The sequence below is a fragment of the Nerophis lumbriciformis genome, linkage group LG03, assembly GCF_033978685.3.
Source record: "Nerophis lumbriciformis linkage group LG03, RoL_Nlum_v2.1, whole genome shotgun sequence".
Taxonomy (NCBI): domain Eukaryota; kingdom Metazoa; phylum Chordata; class Actinopteri; order Syngnathiformes; family Syngnathidae; genus Nerophis; species Nerophis lumbriciformis.
The window spans coordinates 22,946,261-22,967,500 of NC_084550.2; the positions used below are offsets into that span (position 1 = coordinate 22,946,261).

Below are 21,240 nucleotides of genomic sequence, written 5' to 3' on the forward strand. Positions count from 1 at the left end.
TTATTTTCATGACTATTTACATTGTAAATTGTCACTGTAGGCATCAAAACTATGAATGAACACATGTGGAGTTATGTACTTAATAACAAAACAAGGTGACATAACTGAAAACATGTTTTATATTGTAGTTTCTTCAAAATAGCCACCCTTTGCTCTGATTACTGCTTTGCACACTCTTGGCATTCTCTCCATGAGAAACCGTGTCAGGTATAGGTAGTCACCTGAAATGGTTTTCACTTCACAGGTGTGCTTAAAGCTCATGGAGAGAATGCCAAGAGTGTGCGAAGCAGTAATCAGAGCAAAGGGTGGCTATTTTGAAGAAACTAGAATATAAAACATGTTTTTTGTTAAGTACATAGCTCCACATGTGTTCATTCATAGTTTTGATGCCTTCAGTGACAATCTACAACGTAAATAGTCATGAAAAAAAAGAAAACGCATTGAATGACAAGAAGGGTCCAAACTTTTGGCCTGTACTGTAAATGTCTCACTGAAAAAACACTATTCGGGGGTTTGTGACTTGTATTAAGTTTGTTTAGTTTGACTGGAAATTAGAAATATACACTTGATGAGATTGTGAGTTTTTCCAGTTCAAAACAGCGAAAAAGCATCGTGGACTACCATAAAAATCATCTGTGAAGGACAACTTAACCATCAAATTGTGGTTATTAGAGGAAAATCTCTTCTGTTTGGGTGAAGTGTCTCTTTTCCATCAACGTTTACTTGGGTGAAACATGTTTCAACGTGGGATTACACACACCTTCAGTGAAGTTCAAACCCCGGCAGCCTTCCAAACCAAACCAGCGTGGACTCAACGCTCCTCAGCTCTATTCAGGATTTCCCCCCAAAAAAGCTGTTAAGAGCAATGAAATAAACATGCAAGGTTACTACTTTACAAAAAAAAAAAAAAACCTACAGAAGCAAACGTAGGTCTGTCAATCATCCGTTTTGCCAGGATGCTTATCGAAGTATTCAATTGTGGCGCTACCTTGCTCCTTGAAATATTGCGCTACAGACACATTGAATTCAGCCAAGAATAAGTGCTCGTAGCCAACAGCGAGTGAGAACTATTGCATAGGATAAAAATATCAGGCCAGGCTACTAGAATACTTCAGATGGACTAATGTAAGCCAGAGCAGCTGCAGAGGGTTTGTGTGTTTGAAACGGTTTAGTCATAGCCTGATCTCTTTGGTTGTGTTTGGACTGTAAGGGACGATATTCCGCTTCAAAAATGGGGTGGATTACATTTGCCATTTTCTCTTTATAATGTTTTTTCGGACATTGGCTATCCCTGTGGTAAATTTTAAATGTGCTTTATAAATAAAGTTGATTTGATTTGATTTGATGTGAGCAATGCATGCAAATATTTCCGCCAATAATAAGTATTCTGGTTGTTTGTTTTTTTAAATAAGAGGCAATTGTATTAACTAAGGCTTCATTTTCACTGGTCAAATTCAGTGTAGCATAAAGTGTCATTTTTTTTAAGGTGGCACGACTTTGTCTCGACTGTTGTGGCACAGTTTGAGTACGAAATTAAAAAAAAACCAAACACGAGGAGGCGGCCGTTGGGAAGGCATCATTTCCAGTACTGGCAGGAGACATTTTTGGGTTGTGCTTATGAATGAAGACATAACATTGGGGAATATGACTTGATATAATTGATCGCATGTCCTCTCCCATGAATAAGCGCACTGTAAACGTTTCAAGTGTGTTCCTGTGATGTACTGAGCCTCCTCTCCGTGTGGTCCTCGCGCATCTTTGCTGAAGTGTCACGTTCCTTGCCAGCTTCACGTCTCGTCGTCGTCCTCTTTGGCAGCAGTGGCGTCATAGAAATTTACTAGAATGCGGCTGCGCATTGCCAGTAGATGCTGTCTTTTTGCCGCGCTCCCCCTTTCACTTAGCTGATGCTGAGCTGTGCAAATCCGATGAGTTTAATGTCGTCGGGAATTTCGGACTCCTCCACACCAGATGCCTGGGGAACACACGTAAGACATGTCAGTGGAGAAGAAGGTAAAAACTTCTTGAAGTGGTGCCTCGGTTTTTTTGTACGCACCACTTTTCGTATGATTCCGTTTTTGTATTTTGGTTTAACCAACATTCAAGTAGGGCTGGGCGATATGGCCTTTTTTTAATATCTCGATATTTTTAGGCCATGTCACGATACACGATATATATCTACATATTTTGCCTTAGCCTTGAATGAACACTTGATGCATATAATCACAGCAGTATGATGATTCTATGTGTCTACATTAAAACATTCTTCTTCATACTGCATTAAAGGGGAACATTATCACCAGACCTATGTAAGCGTCAATATATACCTTGATGTTGCAGAATAAAGACCATATATTTTTTTAACCGATTTCCGAACTCTAAATGGCTGAATTTTGGCGAATTAAACGCCTTTCTAATATTCGCTCTCGGAGCAATGACGTCACAACGTGACGTCGCATTGGGAAGCAATCCGCCATTTTCTCAAACACCGAGTCAAATCAGCTCTGTTATTTTCCGTTTTTTCGACTGTTTTCCGTACCTTGGAGACATCATGCCTCGTCGGTGTGTTGTCGGAGGGTGTAACAACACGAACAGGGACGGATTCAAGTTGCACCAGTGGCCCAAAGATGCGAAAGTGGCAAGAAATTGGACGTTTGTTCCGCACACTTTACCGACGAAAGCTATGCGACGACAGAGATGGCAAGAATGTGTGCATTTCCAACGATAAAGTCAAAGAAATCTGCCGCCAGACCCCCATTGAATCTGCCGGAGTGTGTGAGCTATTCAGGGACAAAGGACCTCGGTAGCACGGCAAGCAATGGCGGCAGTTTGTTCCCGCAGACGAGCGAGCTAAACCCCCCTGGATGTCTTGGCTCACACCGTCCCGAAGATGATCAAGAGAAGAATATCGACCCTAGCTTCCCTGGCCTGCTGACATGAGGGTATGTCTACAGAATATATTAATTGATGAAAATTGGGCTGTCTGCACTCTCAAAGTGCATGTTGTTGCCAAATGTATTTCATATGCTGTAAACCTAGTTCATAGTGGTTAGTTTCCTTTAATGCCAAACAAACACATACCAATCGTTGGTTAGAAGGCGATCGCCGAATTCGTCCTCGCTTTCTTCCGTGTCGCTGGCTGTCGTGTCGTTTTCGTCATTTTCGCTTGCATACGGTTCCAACCGATATGGCTCAATAGCTTCAGTTTCTTCTTCAATTTTGTTTTCGCTACCTGCCTCCACACTACAACCATCCGTTTCAATACATGCGTAATCTGTTGAATCGCTTAAGCCGCTGAAATCAGAGTCTGAATCCGAGCTAATGTCGCTATAGCTTGCTGTTCTTTCCGCCATGTTTGTTTGTGTTGGCTTCACTATGTGACGTCACAGGAAAATGGACTGGTGGTTAAAATCAGGCACTTTGAAGCTTTTTTTAGGGATATTGCGTGATGGGTAAAATTTTGAAAACAACTTCGAAAAATATAATAAGCCACTGGGAACTGATTTTTAATGGTTTTAACAATTTTGAAATTGTGATAATGTCCCCCTTTAATATATGCTACTTTTAAACTTTCATGCAGAGAGGGAAATCACAACTAAGTCAATTGACCAAAAGTGTATTTATTAAACAGTTATTAAGCAGTGGCACGAACATTCATATAATTTCCAAAACAGAACGTGCAAGATGGTCAGAGACATTTTAAAACAAGCTATGAGTGCACTTTTGTGCATGATGTCACTAAGATGACATATCAAAACAACACTAAATTAAAGTGCACTTTTTGTACAGAACGCCACTACAATAGTTTAAAACAAATAAAGTGCACTTTTGTGCATGATGTCACACAAGATATTTCAATAAGTGTCAAATAAAAATGAGCTGCATAATAGGAAATCAAATAGTGTTCATCCTTCGCTATGTGGTAGGTTCCTGCGGACGTTATCTCCTTCTGTTGTTGACTATTTGTTTCATACGGTGTTGATGTGGAAATGGTTGCCTCAGCATTTTGTGGGTGTGGCACCGAACGGAGATGTTGACATGCGGAGTTTCAAGCACTCCTCATTCTCTAGCGCAGTGTTTTTCAACCACTGTGCCGCGGCACACTAGTGTGCCGTGAGATACAGTCTGGTGTGCCGTGGGAGATTATCTAATTTCACCTATTTGGGTTAAAAATATTTTTTGCAAACCAGTAATTATAGTCTGCAAACGATGTGTTGTTGTTGAGTGTCGGTGCTGTCTAGAGCTCGGCAGAGTAACCGTGTAATACTCTTCCATATCAGTAGGTGGCAGCAGGTAGCTAATTGCTTTGTAGATGTCGGAAACAGCGGGAGGCAGCATGCAGGTAAAAAGGTGTCTAATGCTTAAACCAAAAATAAACAAAAGGTGAGTGCCCCTAAAAAAAAAGGCATTGAAGCTTAGGGAAGGCTATGCAGAACTAAACTAAAACTGAACTGGCTACAAAGTAAACAAAAACATAATGCTGGACGACAGCAAAGACTTACTGTGGAGCAAAGACGGCGTCCACAAAGTACACCCGAACATGACATGACAATCAACAATGTCCCCACAAAGGATAAAAACAACTAAAATCTTATTGATTGCTAAAACAAAGTAGATGCGGGAAACATCGCTCAAAGGAAGACATGAAACTGCTATAGGAAAATACCAAAAAAGAGAAAAAGCCATTAAAATAGGAGCGCAAAACAAGAACTAAAACACTACAGACAGGAAAACAGCAATAAACTCCAAATAATAGTGATGCATGCTTGGTTATGCTTTAACGTCATACCCAACAATTGTGATAACGACTTTTTACTGTCAACTGAGTTTCGTTTTTTAATGATGTCTGCTGGTGGTGTGCCTCTGCATTTTTTCAACGCAAAAAATGTGCCTTGGCTCAAAAAAGGTTGAAAAACACTGCTCTAGCGGGTGACTTTTCAAATTATGCTACATATTAGCAGTAATGCTACTTTTTGTAGCAACGCTTTTGCCCCAACACTTGACAAATTACGGTTGTCTGTTCGACATATTCCCGCTTGAAGCCAAACCACCGCCAGACGATGGACCCCGTGCTGTTTTTCTTGGGAATTAATTCTTCCTTCATTTGTTACCAGAGTCGCACCTTTTTTCTCTCATATTACCACTCGCACCACAGCTAACGCTACCCATGATGCTACCTCTCTGCTCGGGGAGGGCATATACGTATGTGACGTGTGTAAGAAGGTGCGCTTGTTTATGTCTCTGTGAGAAGGAGAGACAACAAAGAGTGATAAAAGCCTGTAGTGTAATGCTCGCAGCTAAAAGCAACTGCGCGAGAATGTATACTCCAATATCACGATAGTCATTTTCTATATCGCACAGAGACAAACCCGCGATATAGAGTATATTCCATATATCGCCCAGCCCTACATTCAGGCACATGAAATTTCGCATCAAAATATCACTTCCGCGTTTTTTTTAATTAAAATATCAATTAATAACTAGATGAGGCTATTCCTGAAGGAATTGCGTGTGAATGCTCCAATGCTGAGTTTGAACTGAAATCCTGGATTTTTTTGTAGAATTGTTGAAGGAGAGCACATCATTTTGAACGGGCTACATAGTTGGAAGTTGGAACGGTTTGAATCAGATGAAAATTGTGGGAGTTGTGGAACTTTGAAGAACGTCCCATTGATTTAAATGGGGGTTTCCAAAAAAATGTGTGAATTTCTGGAAAAGCGGGAATTTTTTGGAAAATGGTAAAAAACTTGAATGGTCTGAAGGAGTTAAAATGGTTGGTGTTGGAATTTTTCAAATCCGTCGAGAAATGTTGAAGTAGTAACATGTTGAATTGAGAAATGTTATTACGGAATTTCGGGAATTTGGGGAATTTTTCCAGTTCAAAAAACAACTGTTTTTTTTCCTGATTAAAAAACCTCTAAAGGCTTAGTGGCCACATGCGTGGACAGCACCTTTTAGCTCTTATTTCCAAAATTGTGTACACTACTGAATTGGGGTCTTATAGCCACTTATGTGGACACTTATACTGCCATCTGGTGGTGTCAGAAGAGTATAACATACAATGGAATTTGGGGAAAAAAATTGTAAAAATAAGAATTAGTTATGGACTAATGTACATAACATAAAAAGAGGATTCTTAGTTTTTTATTCTAATTAGGGTCCAATAAGCCCAAATAGCAAAGACAAATAAAAAAATGCATGTAAACAAACACCTTGGGCCTTAAGAGGTTAACAATATAATGTTGTAAAAACTTAAATTTAACACAAAAATTCTGGCAACTAAGCTGCCAGCTTTTTCCGTAACCTCGAAACCTTTCCAAGTAAGCCTAAATCTGCACGGATTCAGGTAAAATAAACAGTAGCCTAATGGGGCTAAGACCATCGCCTGAAACCCAGAAGTGCCCGGATGTGCCTCTGGGTCACTAGATTACCTGAGGGGGCGTGGCTACAGAAAATATTTTCTGAGTTTTTTGCATGCATGTCAATAAGGTTAGTAAATTATCTACTAAAAAATGTTTGTGGTACATTACATGGGACATGCACGTGTCAATAAGACAGCCAAAAGAGGTTGGTAGATGAAAATAAGTCTAAAGGTATAGAAAGGCACCCAATTGCAAGAAATGTAGTCATGATTTTCAACATTTTCTTTCGGGGTTTGCGCGGCAACATTTAGTGCCGATAGACTTTTTTTTTTTTTTTCAATTTTCCTCCTTTCAAAGGGTGATCACATCCCTGAACATCTACACTAGGGATGTCCCGATCCAGGTTTTTGCACTTCCGATCCGATACCGATTTTGTTTTTGCACTTCCGATCCGATACCGATACTGGCCTATCTGAGCATGTATTAAAGTTTAAAGTTATTTAGCCTACTTAGTTGTCAGATTCATGTTGAAAAGGGTTTTAGTACTCTTGATAACAACTAGTCAGCTGAATTAGGGGAGTTTGAATAATACACAATGGTTGGTAACAAGAAACTGACCTGTTTATTCAAGGATAAACACAAAATAGACAAAATTATATATGACAAACAAAAATGGCATCATTGATCTAGAGCTGGGCGATATGGTCTTTTTTTAATATTGCGATATTTTAAGGCCATATCGCGATACACGATATATATATCTCGATATTTTTGCCTTAGCCTTGAATGAACACTTGATGCATATAATCACAGCAGTATGATGATTCTATGTGTCTACATCTTCTTCATACTGCATTAATATATGCTACTTTTAAACTTTCATGCAGAGAGGGAAATCACAACAACAACAAAAATCAAATTTTTTTTCATACGGTGTTGATCTGGAAATGTTTGCCTCTGCATTTTGATGGTGTGGTCGTGTGGCACCAAATGGAGAGTTTCAAACACTCTTCATTCTCTAGCAGGGCACTTTTCAAATGATGCTACATATTAGCAGTAATGCTACTTTTTATAGCAACGCTTTTGCTCCACACTTGACAAATTACGGTTGTCTGTTCGACATATTCCCACTTGAAGCCAAACCACCGCCAGACGATGGACCCCCTGCTGTTTTTGGGGGGAATTAATTAATTCTTCCTTCATTCGTAGTACCACTCGCACGGCTGCGCTAGCATCACAGCTAACGTTAGCCATGCTGCTGCCTCTCTGCTGGGAGAGGGCGTATACGTATGTGCCGTGTGTAAGAAGGTGCAATTGATGTCTGTGAGAAGGAGACACAAGAAGGAGTGAGAAGAGCCTGTAGTGTAATGCCCGCAGCTAAAACCAACTGCGTGAGAACGTATACTCGAATATCACGATATAGTCATTTTCTATATCGCACAGAGACAGCTGACATTTTTACCGGTAACTTTTAATTCACATGGCCGTCTTAACGGTTAGGACACAGACCTGTGGATGTGTTGAAGGTGTGCTGGAAAATGCGGAACGGAAATTAGGGAGCAGTAGAAAAGTGGAATGCATTATTTAAATCAGTGCGTTGGAAACCACGGACCGGAATTTTTAAAAAACTGGATCTGGATCGACATTTTCCCATGCCTTGCCGATACGCATTTTTTGGCAAATATCGGCGGCCGATCCGATCCAGATATCGGATCGGGACAACCCTAATCTACACTACACTCAAATGGTAAATTTGTCCTGCTTAGAGGTCAAACCTGCGGTGCGATGCATTCCACACAAAACCGGTAAAAGGAACACAGAACCAGAACTAAAGGAAAACGACACAAACAGCAAACCATAAAAGGAAACAACTGGCACTTTTTGATAAAGAAATACAGGATTTGTTCACTTACCAGCTTAAAAGTGACATTTCTGTTATTGAGAGGATCGTCCACAATCTTTTGCAGATTGGCAGCAACTACAATAAAGACAAAGAGGAAATCAGTAGTCATGTAGAAAATAATTACAACAGTCACTTTTATTGCATATGTTGATCTAAAATGGGAGGAGCATGTCTGGGGCTGGACTTGGGTTCGTCATACTTTACATCTGTGGTCACCAACCTTGCTGAGCCCAATATCCCTAGTCCACGAGGAACCAAAGCAAAATCTCGATAATGAAATCCAATTTTCTATTGCGTCATTTAAAAATGAGCCGATTATCACAACTGCTGTCCGGTCGTATATGTTGTTTTATTAACATTTCTGAGTTGATCATTTTCAAGTATGACAATTACAGCTGCAATTCCAAGGCGTTAGATGGCAGTCGTGTGGCGTTTATGGTGTGTTGGCTCGTCGGTTCAATATTTTATTAATCTAAACTTTTATTGCGCCCTACAAAGTGTTTTAGTATGGTTCTTATTTCGCGCCAGCTGTTTGATTGTAACATCATTAATCAATCAATGTTTACTTATATAGCCCTAAATCACGAGTGTCTCAAAGGGCTGCACAAGCCACAACGACATCCTCGGCTCAGATCCCACATCAGGGCAAGAAAAAAACTCAACCCAATGGGATGACAATGAGAAACCTTGGAGGGGACCACTGATGTTACATGCATCGTAGTTGTAGTTTTCATTAACACATTTGCAGGTGTTGAAATTGCCATGTTAAATCGCTAATGACATGTTAGTAGCAAAGCCAATGTATATAAGCGTCAAGCTAGCGCATTTTTTTTGTAGGTGTTGAAATTGCCATGTAAAATCGCTAATGGCATGTCAGTACCTAAGCCAGGGGCGTCACTAGCTTTTAAGGACAGGGGGGGCTTAGCCCCCAGATGATGCACAGGATGCGAGCGAACGTACACAACTTCACAAACGGCTAACAAAGACTTAGAAATTATTCATTGTTATTATTATTATTCTTTAAAAATGCACGGGACGAAATGAAATGCTCCCCGGGACGATGGCTTTTAACCATTTTTTTTCATTTCTTTTCATGTATTTATTCATTTTACATTTTATATTAAATGTCTTGGTTTTTCCTACCTCTGAAAATCCTATGAAATGTTTAACAAACCATCCTATAATAATACAACAGCTGTTAATGTAACAATACAATAAAACAAATATATTTAATGATGTTTTTGTCATTATTTTAACAATAGGCTAATGTATATTACTTTATATAGATTCTACAAGAAACACAAAACTTAAAAACTAAATTATTTACAATTGCACACACAAGGTTTCGTGCAGCTTCACTCATTGTAAAGGAAGATAATGTGCTTCGTACACCTGCAGGACCGCAAGCAAGGTCGCAGAGAATATGCGGACTGGAATTTGAATGATGTGAGCATTTTCTATATGAACAAGTGGAATGGATTGGATACCGACGCACTAAAGGGGCTCTCTACCTTACGCTATGAAGTGAGGGGAAACTGAGTGAATAATAACAGGTTATATGATTATTTATTTAAACTCATATTCGGGCCACTTTATAATGAATATGTCGGCATTTATTTAAAAAAAAATATATATATATATATATATATATATATAACACCAAATTATTTAGGGGGGCTTAAGAATATTTTAGGGGGGCTTGAGCCCCCCTAAAATAGACCTAACAATGCCAATGACCTAAGCCAATGTATATTAGCAACAAGCTAGCGCATTTTTGGACATGTGGAGCCTTACTTAAAACCCTTGTGTAATGTTCATATTGTTGTTACTCAGCCAGCGTTTGTGGGTCTGATAGACCCGTTGCATTTTGTGGCTTTTAATGCCTCACAATCAAACACTTTTATGTTAAAATACTGAACAGATGTTTACCTTGTCTCAATAAACATCTGTTCAGTAAATAAAAGTGTTTGATTGCGAGGCATTAAAAGCCACAAAATGCAACGGGTCCATCAGACCCACAAACGCTGGCTGAGTAACAACAATATGAACCTTGCACGGAAAATTCCTCTGCCAGTTTCTGCATCCCACAGGGATTCTTCTTTTGGGTTTCTGCACCTGCAGTTCCCACACAAGGTTGCAAGTTGTTTGACAACACTGTCTGCGCTCATTTTCTCGCACATTTGATGTTCTGTGTACCTACACTCTGTCCTCCTCCTGTCTCGGCCTGCTGTGTGTGTGTGTGTGGTACACAGAACATCAATTTCCACACTTCTATTAGCCCCTGATCCAGTGGACCCGGACATCTTATATGTAATAGAAATGTGTATGGTGTGGGGTCATTAAATATGTATTCTGGTATATGTTCTTCACAGAAAATGAGCCAAAGTCAGTGAGTCTCAGTTTGAAAAATTAATGAATTGTATCATTTTTCTTTTAATAAAAATTGAAAACGGGTCCCGCAGACCCGAACACCACACAAGGGTAAACTTACATTGGAGTGTTTTTTAAATACATGTTTTGTTGGTATTGACAATTGCAACATTAGCTCGAGGTCTTTGTATTTGATCAGCAAGTGCTGAAGTGCAAACAGCTGGCTGAGTTAGCAAACAGGCTTGACATCATGCTCAGCCCAGACACCAGAACATGGCACCTTTGCCAGATTCAGTACTCATCCCTATTTGCAGTACAGATTGTACATAGTGCTGCATTCACATTTTTCCACGGCAGGGGTGTCAAACGTACGGCCCGAGGGCCGGATCAAGGCCGCGAGCAGGTTTTAGCCGGCCCGCGGGATGAGTTTGCTAAGTTTAAAAATGAGCCGAAAGAAACTGGTGTTCTAAATGTGTCCACTAGATGTACCAAAATGTATCACCCGAGCAATGTCAAAAGGCAACTGTTGCGTTCCAATCCGTAGAACATCTTTTGCCCAGACTGCCTTTTCAATAAAAGGACCACAACTATGGAACTCTTTACCTGACACTTTGAAAAGTATACCTGCACTTGTCACTTTCAAAAAACAAACAAAATTGTGGCTAGTTGAGCAACAATCGTGTTCCCATGTTTAGTTTTTACTAATTTTTACTAATTGGTTTTTATCTAGTCTGCACTTTGTTATTATTATTATTGTTGGCTTTTGTATTATTACTATTATTATTATCGACTCATCTTTGCCTTATTCTTTTTATTTTCCCATTTTAATGATGTTGGATCTGTGTTGTAAATTAGCTTTGGCTACAAACACTATGATGCATACATTGGATAACTGTTTCAGATGTCTATGTTTCTGTATCTGTCCCTATTTCAAATAAACCTTTATATATATATATATATATATATATATATATGTATATATATATATATATATATATATATATATATATATATATTTTTTTTTTTTTTACATATGTAGCATCATCTACAAAGATACAAATAATTGCTATTGTGACATATATATATATATATATATATATATATATATATATATATATATATATTTACATATGTAGCATCATCTACAAAGATACAAATTGCTATTGCAACACATATATATATATATATATGTATGTATGTATGTATATATATATGTCGCAATAGCAATTATTTGTATCTTTGTAGATGATGCTACATATGCATATATATATATATATATATATATATATGTCGCAATAGCAATTATTTGTATCTTTGTAGATGATGCTACATATGTAAAAAAAAATCAAAAAAAAATCTACAAAGATACAAATTGCTATTGCGACACACATATATATATATATATATATAAATATATATATAAATAAATATATATATATATATATACACCGGTATATATATGTATGTATGTATGTATGTATATATATATATATATATATATATATATATATATATATATATATATATATATATATATATATATATATATATATGTCGCAATAGCAATTATTTGTATCTTTGTAGATGATGCTACATATGTAAAAAAAAAACTAAACAAAAAAAAACCACGATAGTGCACCAGTCGAGGAAAATGAGCAAATCACATAAATAACATCCTGTAATTTGATTTTGATATTTTTTTATCTTGATTGAAAATGAACACCAATGAGTTGACTGATGAACATTATCACAAAATTATTTTAGAAAGTATAAATAACGACAAATAATGATAGAATACTATTCACCGCAACACGTAAGTGTAAAAAAAACACCCAACAACATTATGATTTGTACATTTTCAGAATGTGCTTGTTCTATTTTTAAACAAAGAAAACAATCTGAAGATGTCTTTATTTTTAAGTTATCGTGCCGTGGTTTAACCAGTCCGGCCCACTTGGGAGTAGACTTTTCTCCATGTGGCCCCCGATCTAAAATGAGTTTGACGTCCCTGTTCTAGGGCGTTCCATGCATACTTGCCAACCCTCCCGATTTTCCCGGGAGACTCTCGAATTTCAGAGCCCCTCCCGAAAATCTCCCGGGGCAACCATTCTCCCGATTTCCACCCGTTCAACAATATTGGGGGCGTGCCTTAAAGGCAGTGCCTTTAGCATCCTCTCTCACCTGAAACCTTCACTCCTTAACAGCTGCATGCTGTCCAGGCCTCCGCTTTTCCTCCATATAAACAGCGTGCCGACCCAGTCACATAATAATGTAGCTTTGGACGGGTATAACAATGGTCTTTACTCAAAGATGTCAAGAAATGCTGACACGTTGTATGATCTTTTAACTGATTTAATGCTAACACGTTGTATGATCTTTTAACTGATTTAATGATAACGTTAATTTCAAGCGCACACACAAGTGAATGCAATTCATACTTGGTCAGCCATACAGGTCACACTGAGGGTGGCCGTATAAACAACTTTAACACTGTTATAAATATGAGCCACACTGTCAACCCACACCAAACAAGAATAACAAACACATTTCGGAAGAACATCCGCACCGTAACACAACATAAACACAACAGAACAAATACCCAGAACCTCTTGCAGCACTAACTCTTCCGGGACGCTACAATATACACCCCCCGCTACCACCAAACCTGGAGTTGAAGTTGTTCTCTTATTTTGGAAAACCTTGTTTTTGTTTGATTGATTGAAACTTGTATTAGTAGATTGCACAGTACAGTACATATTCCGTACAAGTGACCACTAAATGGTAACATCCGAATAAGTTTTTCAACTTGTTTAAGTCAGGGTCCACGTTAATTCATGGTAAAGTTACATTGTTTAATGCATCCAGCGGGGCATCACAACAAAATTAGGCATAATAATGTGTTAATTACCGTTAATTGGAATCGGTAATTAAGAGTGGACAATATTGGAATATCGGATATCGGCAAAAAAGCCATTATCGGACATCTGTAATTTGTACATTTTCAGAATGTGCTTGTTCTATTTTTAAACAACGAAAACAATCTGAAGTTGTCTTTATTTTTAAGTTATCGTGCGGTGATTTTTCCACTTTGGAGTAGATTTTTCTCCACGTGGCCTCCGATCTAAAATGAGTTTGACATGCCTGTTCTAGGGTGTTCCATGTCACCATTAACGTGGAGCATGTAAACTGTGATTTAATAATAAACCCATCTAGAAAAACTACCTGACGTTTCACAAAAAAAAAAAAAAGGGAATTCTGACTGACACATTTGACAACCAAACAATTACACAAGGCGACTCGGTAAAGAATCTGGGTATTATCTTCCACCCAACTCTCTCCTTTGAGTCACACATTAAGAGTGTTACTAAAACGGCCTTCTTTCATCTCCGTAATATCGCTAAAATGTGTTCCATTTTGTCCACTAGCGACGCTGAGATTATTATTCATGCGTTCGTTACGTCTCGTCTCGATTACTGTAACGTATTATTTTCAGGTCTCCCTATGTCTAGCATTAAAAGATTACAGTTGGTACAAAACGCGGCTGCTAGACTTTTGACAAGAACAAGAAAGTTTGATCATATTACGCCTATACTGTATATACCTTTATATAAATATATACCTATATATAAATATATACCTATACTGGCTCACCTGCACTGGCTTCCTGTGCACTTAAGATGTGACTTTAAGGTTTTACTACTTACGTATAAAATACTACACGGTCTAGCTCCATCCTATCTTGCCGATTGTATTGTACCATATGTCCCGGCAAGAAATCTGCGTTCAAAGAACTCCGGCTTATTAGTAATTCCCAGAGCCCAAAAAAAGTCTGTGGGCTATAGAGCGTTTTCTATTCGGGCTCCAGTACTATGGAATGCCCTCCCGGTAACAGTTAGAAATGCTACCTCATTAGAAGCATTTAAGTCCCATCTTAAAACTCATTTGTATACTCTAGCCTTTAAATAGACCCCCTTTTAGACCAGTTGATCTGCCGTTTCTTTTCTTTTCTCCTCTGCCCCCCTCTCCCTTGTGGAGGGGGAGTTACACAGGTCCGGTGGCCATGGATGAAGTGCTAGCTGTCCAGAGTCAGGACCCGGGGTGGACCGCTTGCCTGTGTATCGGTTGGGGACATCTCTGCGCTGCTGACCCGTTTCCGCTCGGGATGGTTTCCTGCTGGCCCCACTATGGACTGAGCTCTCACTATTATGTTGGATCCACTATGGACTGGACTCTCACTATTATGTTAGATCCACTATGGACTGGACTCTCACTATTAGATAGATCCACTATGGACTGGACTCTCACTATTATGTTAGATCCACTATGGACTGGACTCTCACTATTATGTTAGATCCACTATGGACTGAACTCTCACTATTATGTTGGATCCACTATGGACTGGACTCTCACTATTATGTTAGATCCACTATGGACTGGACTCTCACTATTAGCTAGATCCACTACGGACTGGACTCTCACTATTATGTTAGATCCACTATGGACTGGACTCTCACTATTATGTTAGATCCACTATGGACTGGACTCTCACTATTATGTTAGATCCACTATGGACTGGACTCTCACTATTATGTTGGATCCACTATGGACTGGACTCTCACTATTATGTTAGATCCACTATGGACTGAACTCTCACTATTATGTTGGATCCACTATTATTTTAGACCCTAAATTTTTGTTTAGTACAGTAGCATCGCTAACCCAACAAGGGACTCCTCCCAATAGCTCCACCCACTCGGCAGATGACTATGAATTTCTTTAATAAGAAATTTGAACTCATTAGAAAGGAGATTAAAGACAACGCATCCCAGCTACAACTGGGTTTTATTAACACAGATACAACTGTATCTACGACGGATACTGCAATACAAAATAGTCTCTCTCTTTTTGATGAAATAACATTAGAGGAACTATTACGGCGTGTAAGTGGGATAAAACAAACAACATGTTTACTTGACCCACTTCCTGGGAAACTTATCAAGGAGCTTTTTGTATTATTAGGTCCATCAGTGCTAAATATTATAAACTTATCACTTTCCTCTGGCACTGTTCCCCTAGCATTCAAGAAAGCGGTTATTCATCCTCTGCTCAAAAGACCTAACCTTGATCCTGACCTCATGGTAAACTACCGACCGGTGTCCCACCTTCCCTTTATTTCGAAAATCCTCGAAAAAATTGTCGCACAGCAGCTAAATGAACACTTAATGTCTAACAATCTCTGTGAACCTTTTCAATCCGGTTTCAGGGCAAATCACTCTACGGAGACAGCCCTCGCAAAAATGACTAATGATCTACTGCTAACGATGGATTCTGATGCGTCATCTATGTTGCTGCTTCTTGATCTTAGCGCTGCTTTCGATACCGTCGATCATAATATTTTATTAGAGCGTATCAAAACACGTATTGGTATGTCAGACTTAGCTTTGTCGTGGTTTAACTCTTATCTTACTGACAGGATGCAATGCGTCTCCCATAATAATGTGACCTCGGACTATGTTAAGGTAACGTGCGGAGTTCCTCAGGGTTCGGTTCTTGGCCTTGCACTCTTTACTATTTACATGCTGCCGCTAGGCGACATCATACGCAAATACGGTGTTAGCTTTCATTGTTATGCTGTTGTCACCCAACTCTACATGCCCCTAAAGCTGACCAACACGCCGGATTGTAGTCAGCTGGAGGCGTGTCTTAATGAAATTAAACAATGGATGTCCGCTAACTTCTTGCAACTCAACGCCAAGAAAACGGAAATGCTGATTATCGGTTCTGCTAAACACCGACATTTATTTAAAAATACCACCTTAACATTTGACAACCAAACAATTACACAAGGCGAATCAGTAAAGAATCTGGGTATTATTTTCGACCCAACTCTCTCCTTTGAGTCACACATTAAGAGTGTTACTAAAACGGCCTTCTTTCATCTCCGTAATATCGCTAAAATTCGTTCTATTTTATCCACTAGCGACGCTGAGATCATTATTCATGCGTTCGTTACGTCTCGTCTCGACTACTGTAACGTATTATTTTCGGGTCTCCCTATGTCTAGCATTAAAAGATTACAGTTGGTACAAAATGCGGCTGCTAGACTTTTGACAAGAACAAGAAAGTTTGATCATATTACGCCTATACTGGCTCACCTGCACTGGCTTCCTGTGCACTTAAGATGTGACTTTAAGGTTTTACTACTTACGTATAAAATACTACACGGTGGGGGGGGGGGCACAGGTCCGGTGGCCATGGATGAAGTGCTGGCTGTCCAGAGTCGGGACCCGGGGTGGACCGCTCGCCTGTGCATCGGCTGGGAACATCTCTGCGCTGCTGACCCGTCTCCGCTCGGGATGGTGTCCTGCTGGCCCCACTATGGACTGGACTCTTACTATTATGTTGGATCCACTATGGACTGGACTCTCACAATATTATGTCAGACCCACTCGACATCCATTGCTTTCGGTCTCCCCTAGAGGGGGGGGGTTACCCACATATGCGGTCCTCTCCAAGGTTTCTCATAGTCATTCACATCGACGTCCCACTGGGGTGAGTTTTTCCTTGCCCTTATGTGGGCTTTGTACCGAGGATGTCGTTGTGGCTTGTACAGCCCTTTGAGACACTTGTGATTTAGGGCTATATAAATAAACATTGATTGATTGATTGATTGATCCACTATGGACTGGACTCTCACTATTATGTTAGATCCACTATGCACTGGACTCTCACTATTATGTTAGATCCACTATGGACTGGACTCTCACTATTATGTTGGATCCACTATGGACTGTACTCTCACTATTATGTTGGATCCACTATGGACTGGACTCTCACTATTATGTTAGATCCACTATGAACTGGACTCTCACTATTATGTTAGATCCACTATGAACTGTACTCTCACTATTATGTTAGATCCACTATGGAATGGACTCTCACTATTATGTTGGATCCACTATGGACTAGACTCTCACTATTATGTTGGATCCACTATGGACTGGACTCTCACTATTATGTTAGATCCACTATGGACTGGACTCTCACTATTATGTTAGATCCACTATGGACTGGACTCTCACTATTATGTTAGATCCACTATGGACTGGACTCTCACTATTATGTTAGATCCACTATGGACTGGACTTTCACTATTATGTTAGATCCACTATGGACTGGACTCTCACTATTATGTTAGATCCACTATGGACTAGACTTTCACGATTATGTTAGATCCACTATGGACTAGACTCTCACTATTATGTTGGATCCACTATGGACTGGACTCTCACTATTATGTTAGATCCACTATGCACTGGACTCTCACTATTATGTTGGATCCACTATGGACTGGACTCTCACTATTATGTTGGATCCACTATGGACTGTACTCTCACTATTATGTTGGATCCACTATGGACTGGACTCTCACTATTATGTTGGATCCACTATGAACTGGACTCTCACTATTATGTTAGATCCACTATGAACTGTACTCTCACTATTATGTTAGATCCACTATGGAATGGACTCTCACTATTATGTTGGATCCACTATGGACTAGACTCTCACTATTATGTTGGATCCACTATGGACTGGACTCTCACTATTATGTTAGATCCACTATGGACTGGACTCTCACTATTATGTTAGATCCACTATGGACTGGACTCTCACTATTATGTTAGATCCACTATGGACTGGACTCTCACTATTATGTTAGATCCACTATGGACTGGACTCTCACTATTATGTTAGATCCACTATGGACTGGACTCTCACTATTATGTTAGATCCACTATGGACTGGACTCTCACTATTATGTTAGATCCACTATGGACGGGACTCTCACTATTATGTTAGATCCACTATGGACTGGACTTTCACTATTATGTTGGATCCACTATGGACTGGACTCTCACTATTATGTTAGATCCACTATAGACTGGACTCTCACTATTATGTTGGATCCACTATGGACTGGACTCTCACTATTATGTTGGATCCACTATGGACTGGACTTTCACTATTATGTTAGATCCACTATGGACTGGACTCTCACTATTATGTTAGATCCACTATGGACTGGACTTTCACTATTATGTTAGATCCACTATGGACTGGACTCTCACTATTATGTTAGATCCACTATGGACGGGACTCTCACTATTATGTTAGATCCACTATGGACTGGACTTTCACTATTATGTTGGATCCACTATGGACTGGACTCTCACTATTATGTTAGATCCACTATGGACTGGACTCTCACTATTATGTTAGATCCACTATGGACTGGACTCTCACTATTATGTTGGATCCACTATGGACTGTACTCTCACTATTATGTTGGATCCACTATGGACTGGACTCTCACTATTATGTTAGATCCACTATGAACTGGACTCTCACTATTATGTTAGATCCACTATGGACTGTACTCTCACTATTATGTTAGATCCACTATGGAATGGACTCTCACTATTATGTTGGATCCACTATGGACTAGACTCTCACTATTATGTTGGATCCACTATGGACTGGACTCTCACTATTATGTTAGATCCACTATGGACTGGACTCTCACTATTATGTTAGATCCACTATGGACTGGACTCTCACTATTATGTTAGATCCACTATGGACTGGACTCTCACTATTATGTTAGATCCACTATGGACTGGACTTTCACTATTATGTTAGATCCACTATGGACTGGACTCTCACTATTATGTTAGATCCACTATGGACTAGACTTTCACTATTATGTTAGATCCACTATGGACTAGACTCTCACTATTATGTTGGATCCACTATGGACTGGACTCTCACTATTATGTTAGATCCACTATGGACTGGACTTTCACTATTATGTTGGATCCACTATGGACTGGACTCTCACTATTGTGTTAGATCCACTATGGACTGGACTCTCACTATTGTGTTAGATCCACTATGGACTGGACTCTCACTATTATGTTAGATCCACTATGGACTGGACTCTCACTATTATGTTGGATCCACTATGGACTGGACTCTCACTATTATGTTGGATCCACTATGGACTGGACTTTCACTATTATGTTAGATCCACTATGGACTGGACTCTCACTATTATGTTAGATCCACTATGGACTGGACTTTCACTATTATGTTAGATCCACTATGGACTGGACTCTCACTATTATGTTAGATCCACTATGGACGGGACTCTCACTATTATGTTAGATCCACTATGGACTGGACTTTCACTATTATGTTGGATCCACTATGGACTGGACTCTCACTATTATGTTGGATCCACTATGGACTGGACTTTCACTATTATGTTAGATCCACTATGGACTGGACTCTCACTATTATGTTAGATCCACTATGGACTGGACTCTCACTATTATGTTAGATCCACTATGGACTGGACTCTCACTATTATGCTAGATCCACTATGGACTGGACTCTCACTATTATGTTGGATCCACTATAGACTGGACTTTCACTATTATGTTAGATCCACTATGGACTGGACTCTCACTATTATGTTAGATCCACTATGGACTGGACTCTCACTATTATGTTGGATCCACTATGGGCTGGACTTTCGCTGATATGTTGGATCCACTATGGACTGGACTTTCACAATATTATGTCAGACCCACTCGACATCCATTGCTTTCGGTCTCCCCTAGGGGGTCCTCTCCAAGGTTTCTCATAGTCATTCACATCAACGTCCCACTGGGGTGAGTTTTTCCTTGCCCTTATGTGGGCTCTGTACCGAGGATGTCGTTGTGGCTTGTGCAGCCCTTTGAGACGCTTGTGATTTAGGGCTATATAAGTAAATTGATTGATTGATTGATTGATTGATTGACACAGGCCAAGAAAACAAACCTTTGGTACACATGCAGATATATCTGGTAATGCCTCGGTTTTTAGACTTACCAATAACTAAATCCCTCCCATCAACCAAGCCAGCTGAAACTAACTCCTGAGACACTCCGTCGGCAGAATCTGAAGACATATGTGGAGCAGCGTTAGCGGAAATCTTGCCATTTAGTGAAATTAAATGATGTGTCATACCTCTGCCGGACATGAACTCAAACCTAATGTCATTAAGTTCCTTCTTGAGATTCCTCAACCTGAGGACCAGACTGATGGGAACGCTGGCGTCAGGTATATTGGGCTCCTGCAACAGCAACGCACCGGACATCAGGTCAAATGCGTGGTCGCCGGAAATGTAAAACGGTCTCACCTGAGTTGCGGTTACATGTGAGGGGCTCACTGTCTGTGCTGGAGCAGGGACTTGAGTTTGAACGCCTTCACCACTTTGTCCCACTGGAGCAAAGTTCTCATTGACTGCAGCGGGCGGCTGAAGGTGTCCTGTGGAGCCATCTGGTGGCTGAAAAATCTAAAACGGCGACACATGCGAGTCAGTTCCTGCCTTTGCGGAGTCACATGAGAGGAAGGAATTAAAAGGGCCACAAACAGATGAGACGCTCATGCAGATCACTTTATCACAACAACGTAAGAAATTAATGAAAGTCTGCAGGTCATGTCCACTATAATTGGGCTCACCTCCATAGTCTGGGATCCGTCCCTCACTCTGGGCGACTG

The 21,240-nt window shown here is 39.8% G+C and overlaps 1 protein-coding gene across 1 annotated transcript in view; it reads right to left on the minus strand.

The window, feature by feature from the left end:
• Positions 1-361: 361 nt before the first annotated feature.
• The window catches only part of LOC133581472 (serine/threonine-protein kinase OSR1-like), a 64,649-nt gene continuing 43,770 nt past the window's right edge, over positions 362-21,240 (minus strand). Inside the window, exons 12-17 of the mRNA XM_061935491.1 lie at positions 21,202-21,237; positions 20,879-21,034; positions 20,707-20,812; positions 20,569-20,637; positions 8,273-8,337; positions 362-1,972 (exon numbers count right to left, since the gene is read on the minus strand). Of these exons, the coding sequence (XP_061791475.1) occupies positions 1,898-1,972; positions 8,273-8,337; positions 20,569-20,637; positions 20,707-20,812; positions 20,879-21,034; positions 21,202-21,237 (507 nt within the window). The 3' untranslated portion in view covers positions 362-1,897. The remainder of the gene's footprint in view (positions 1,973-8,272; positions 8,338-20,568; positions 20,638-20,706; positions 20,813-20,878; positions 21,035-21,201; positions 21,238-21,240) is intronic.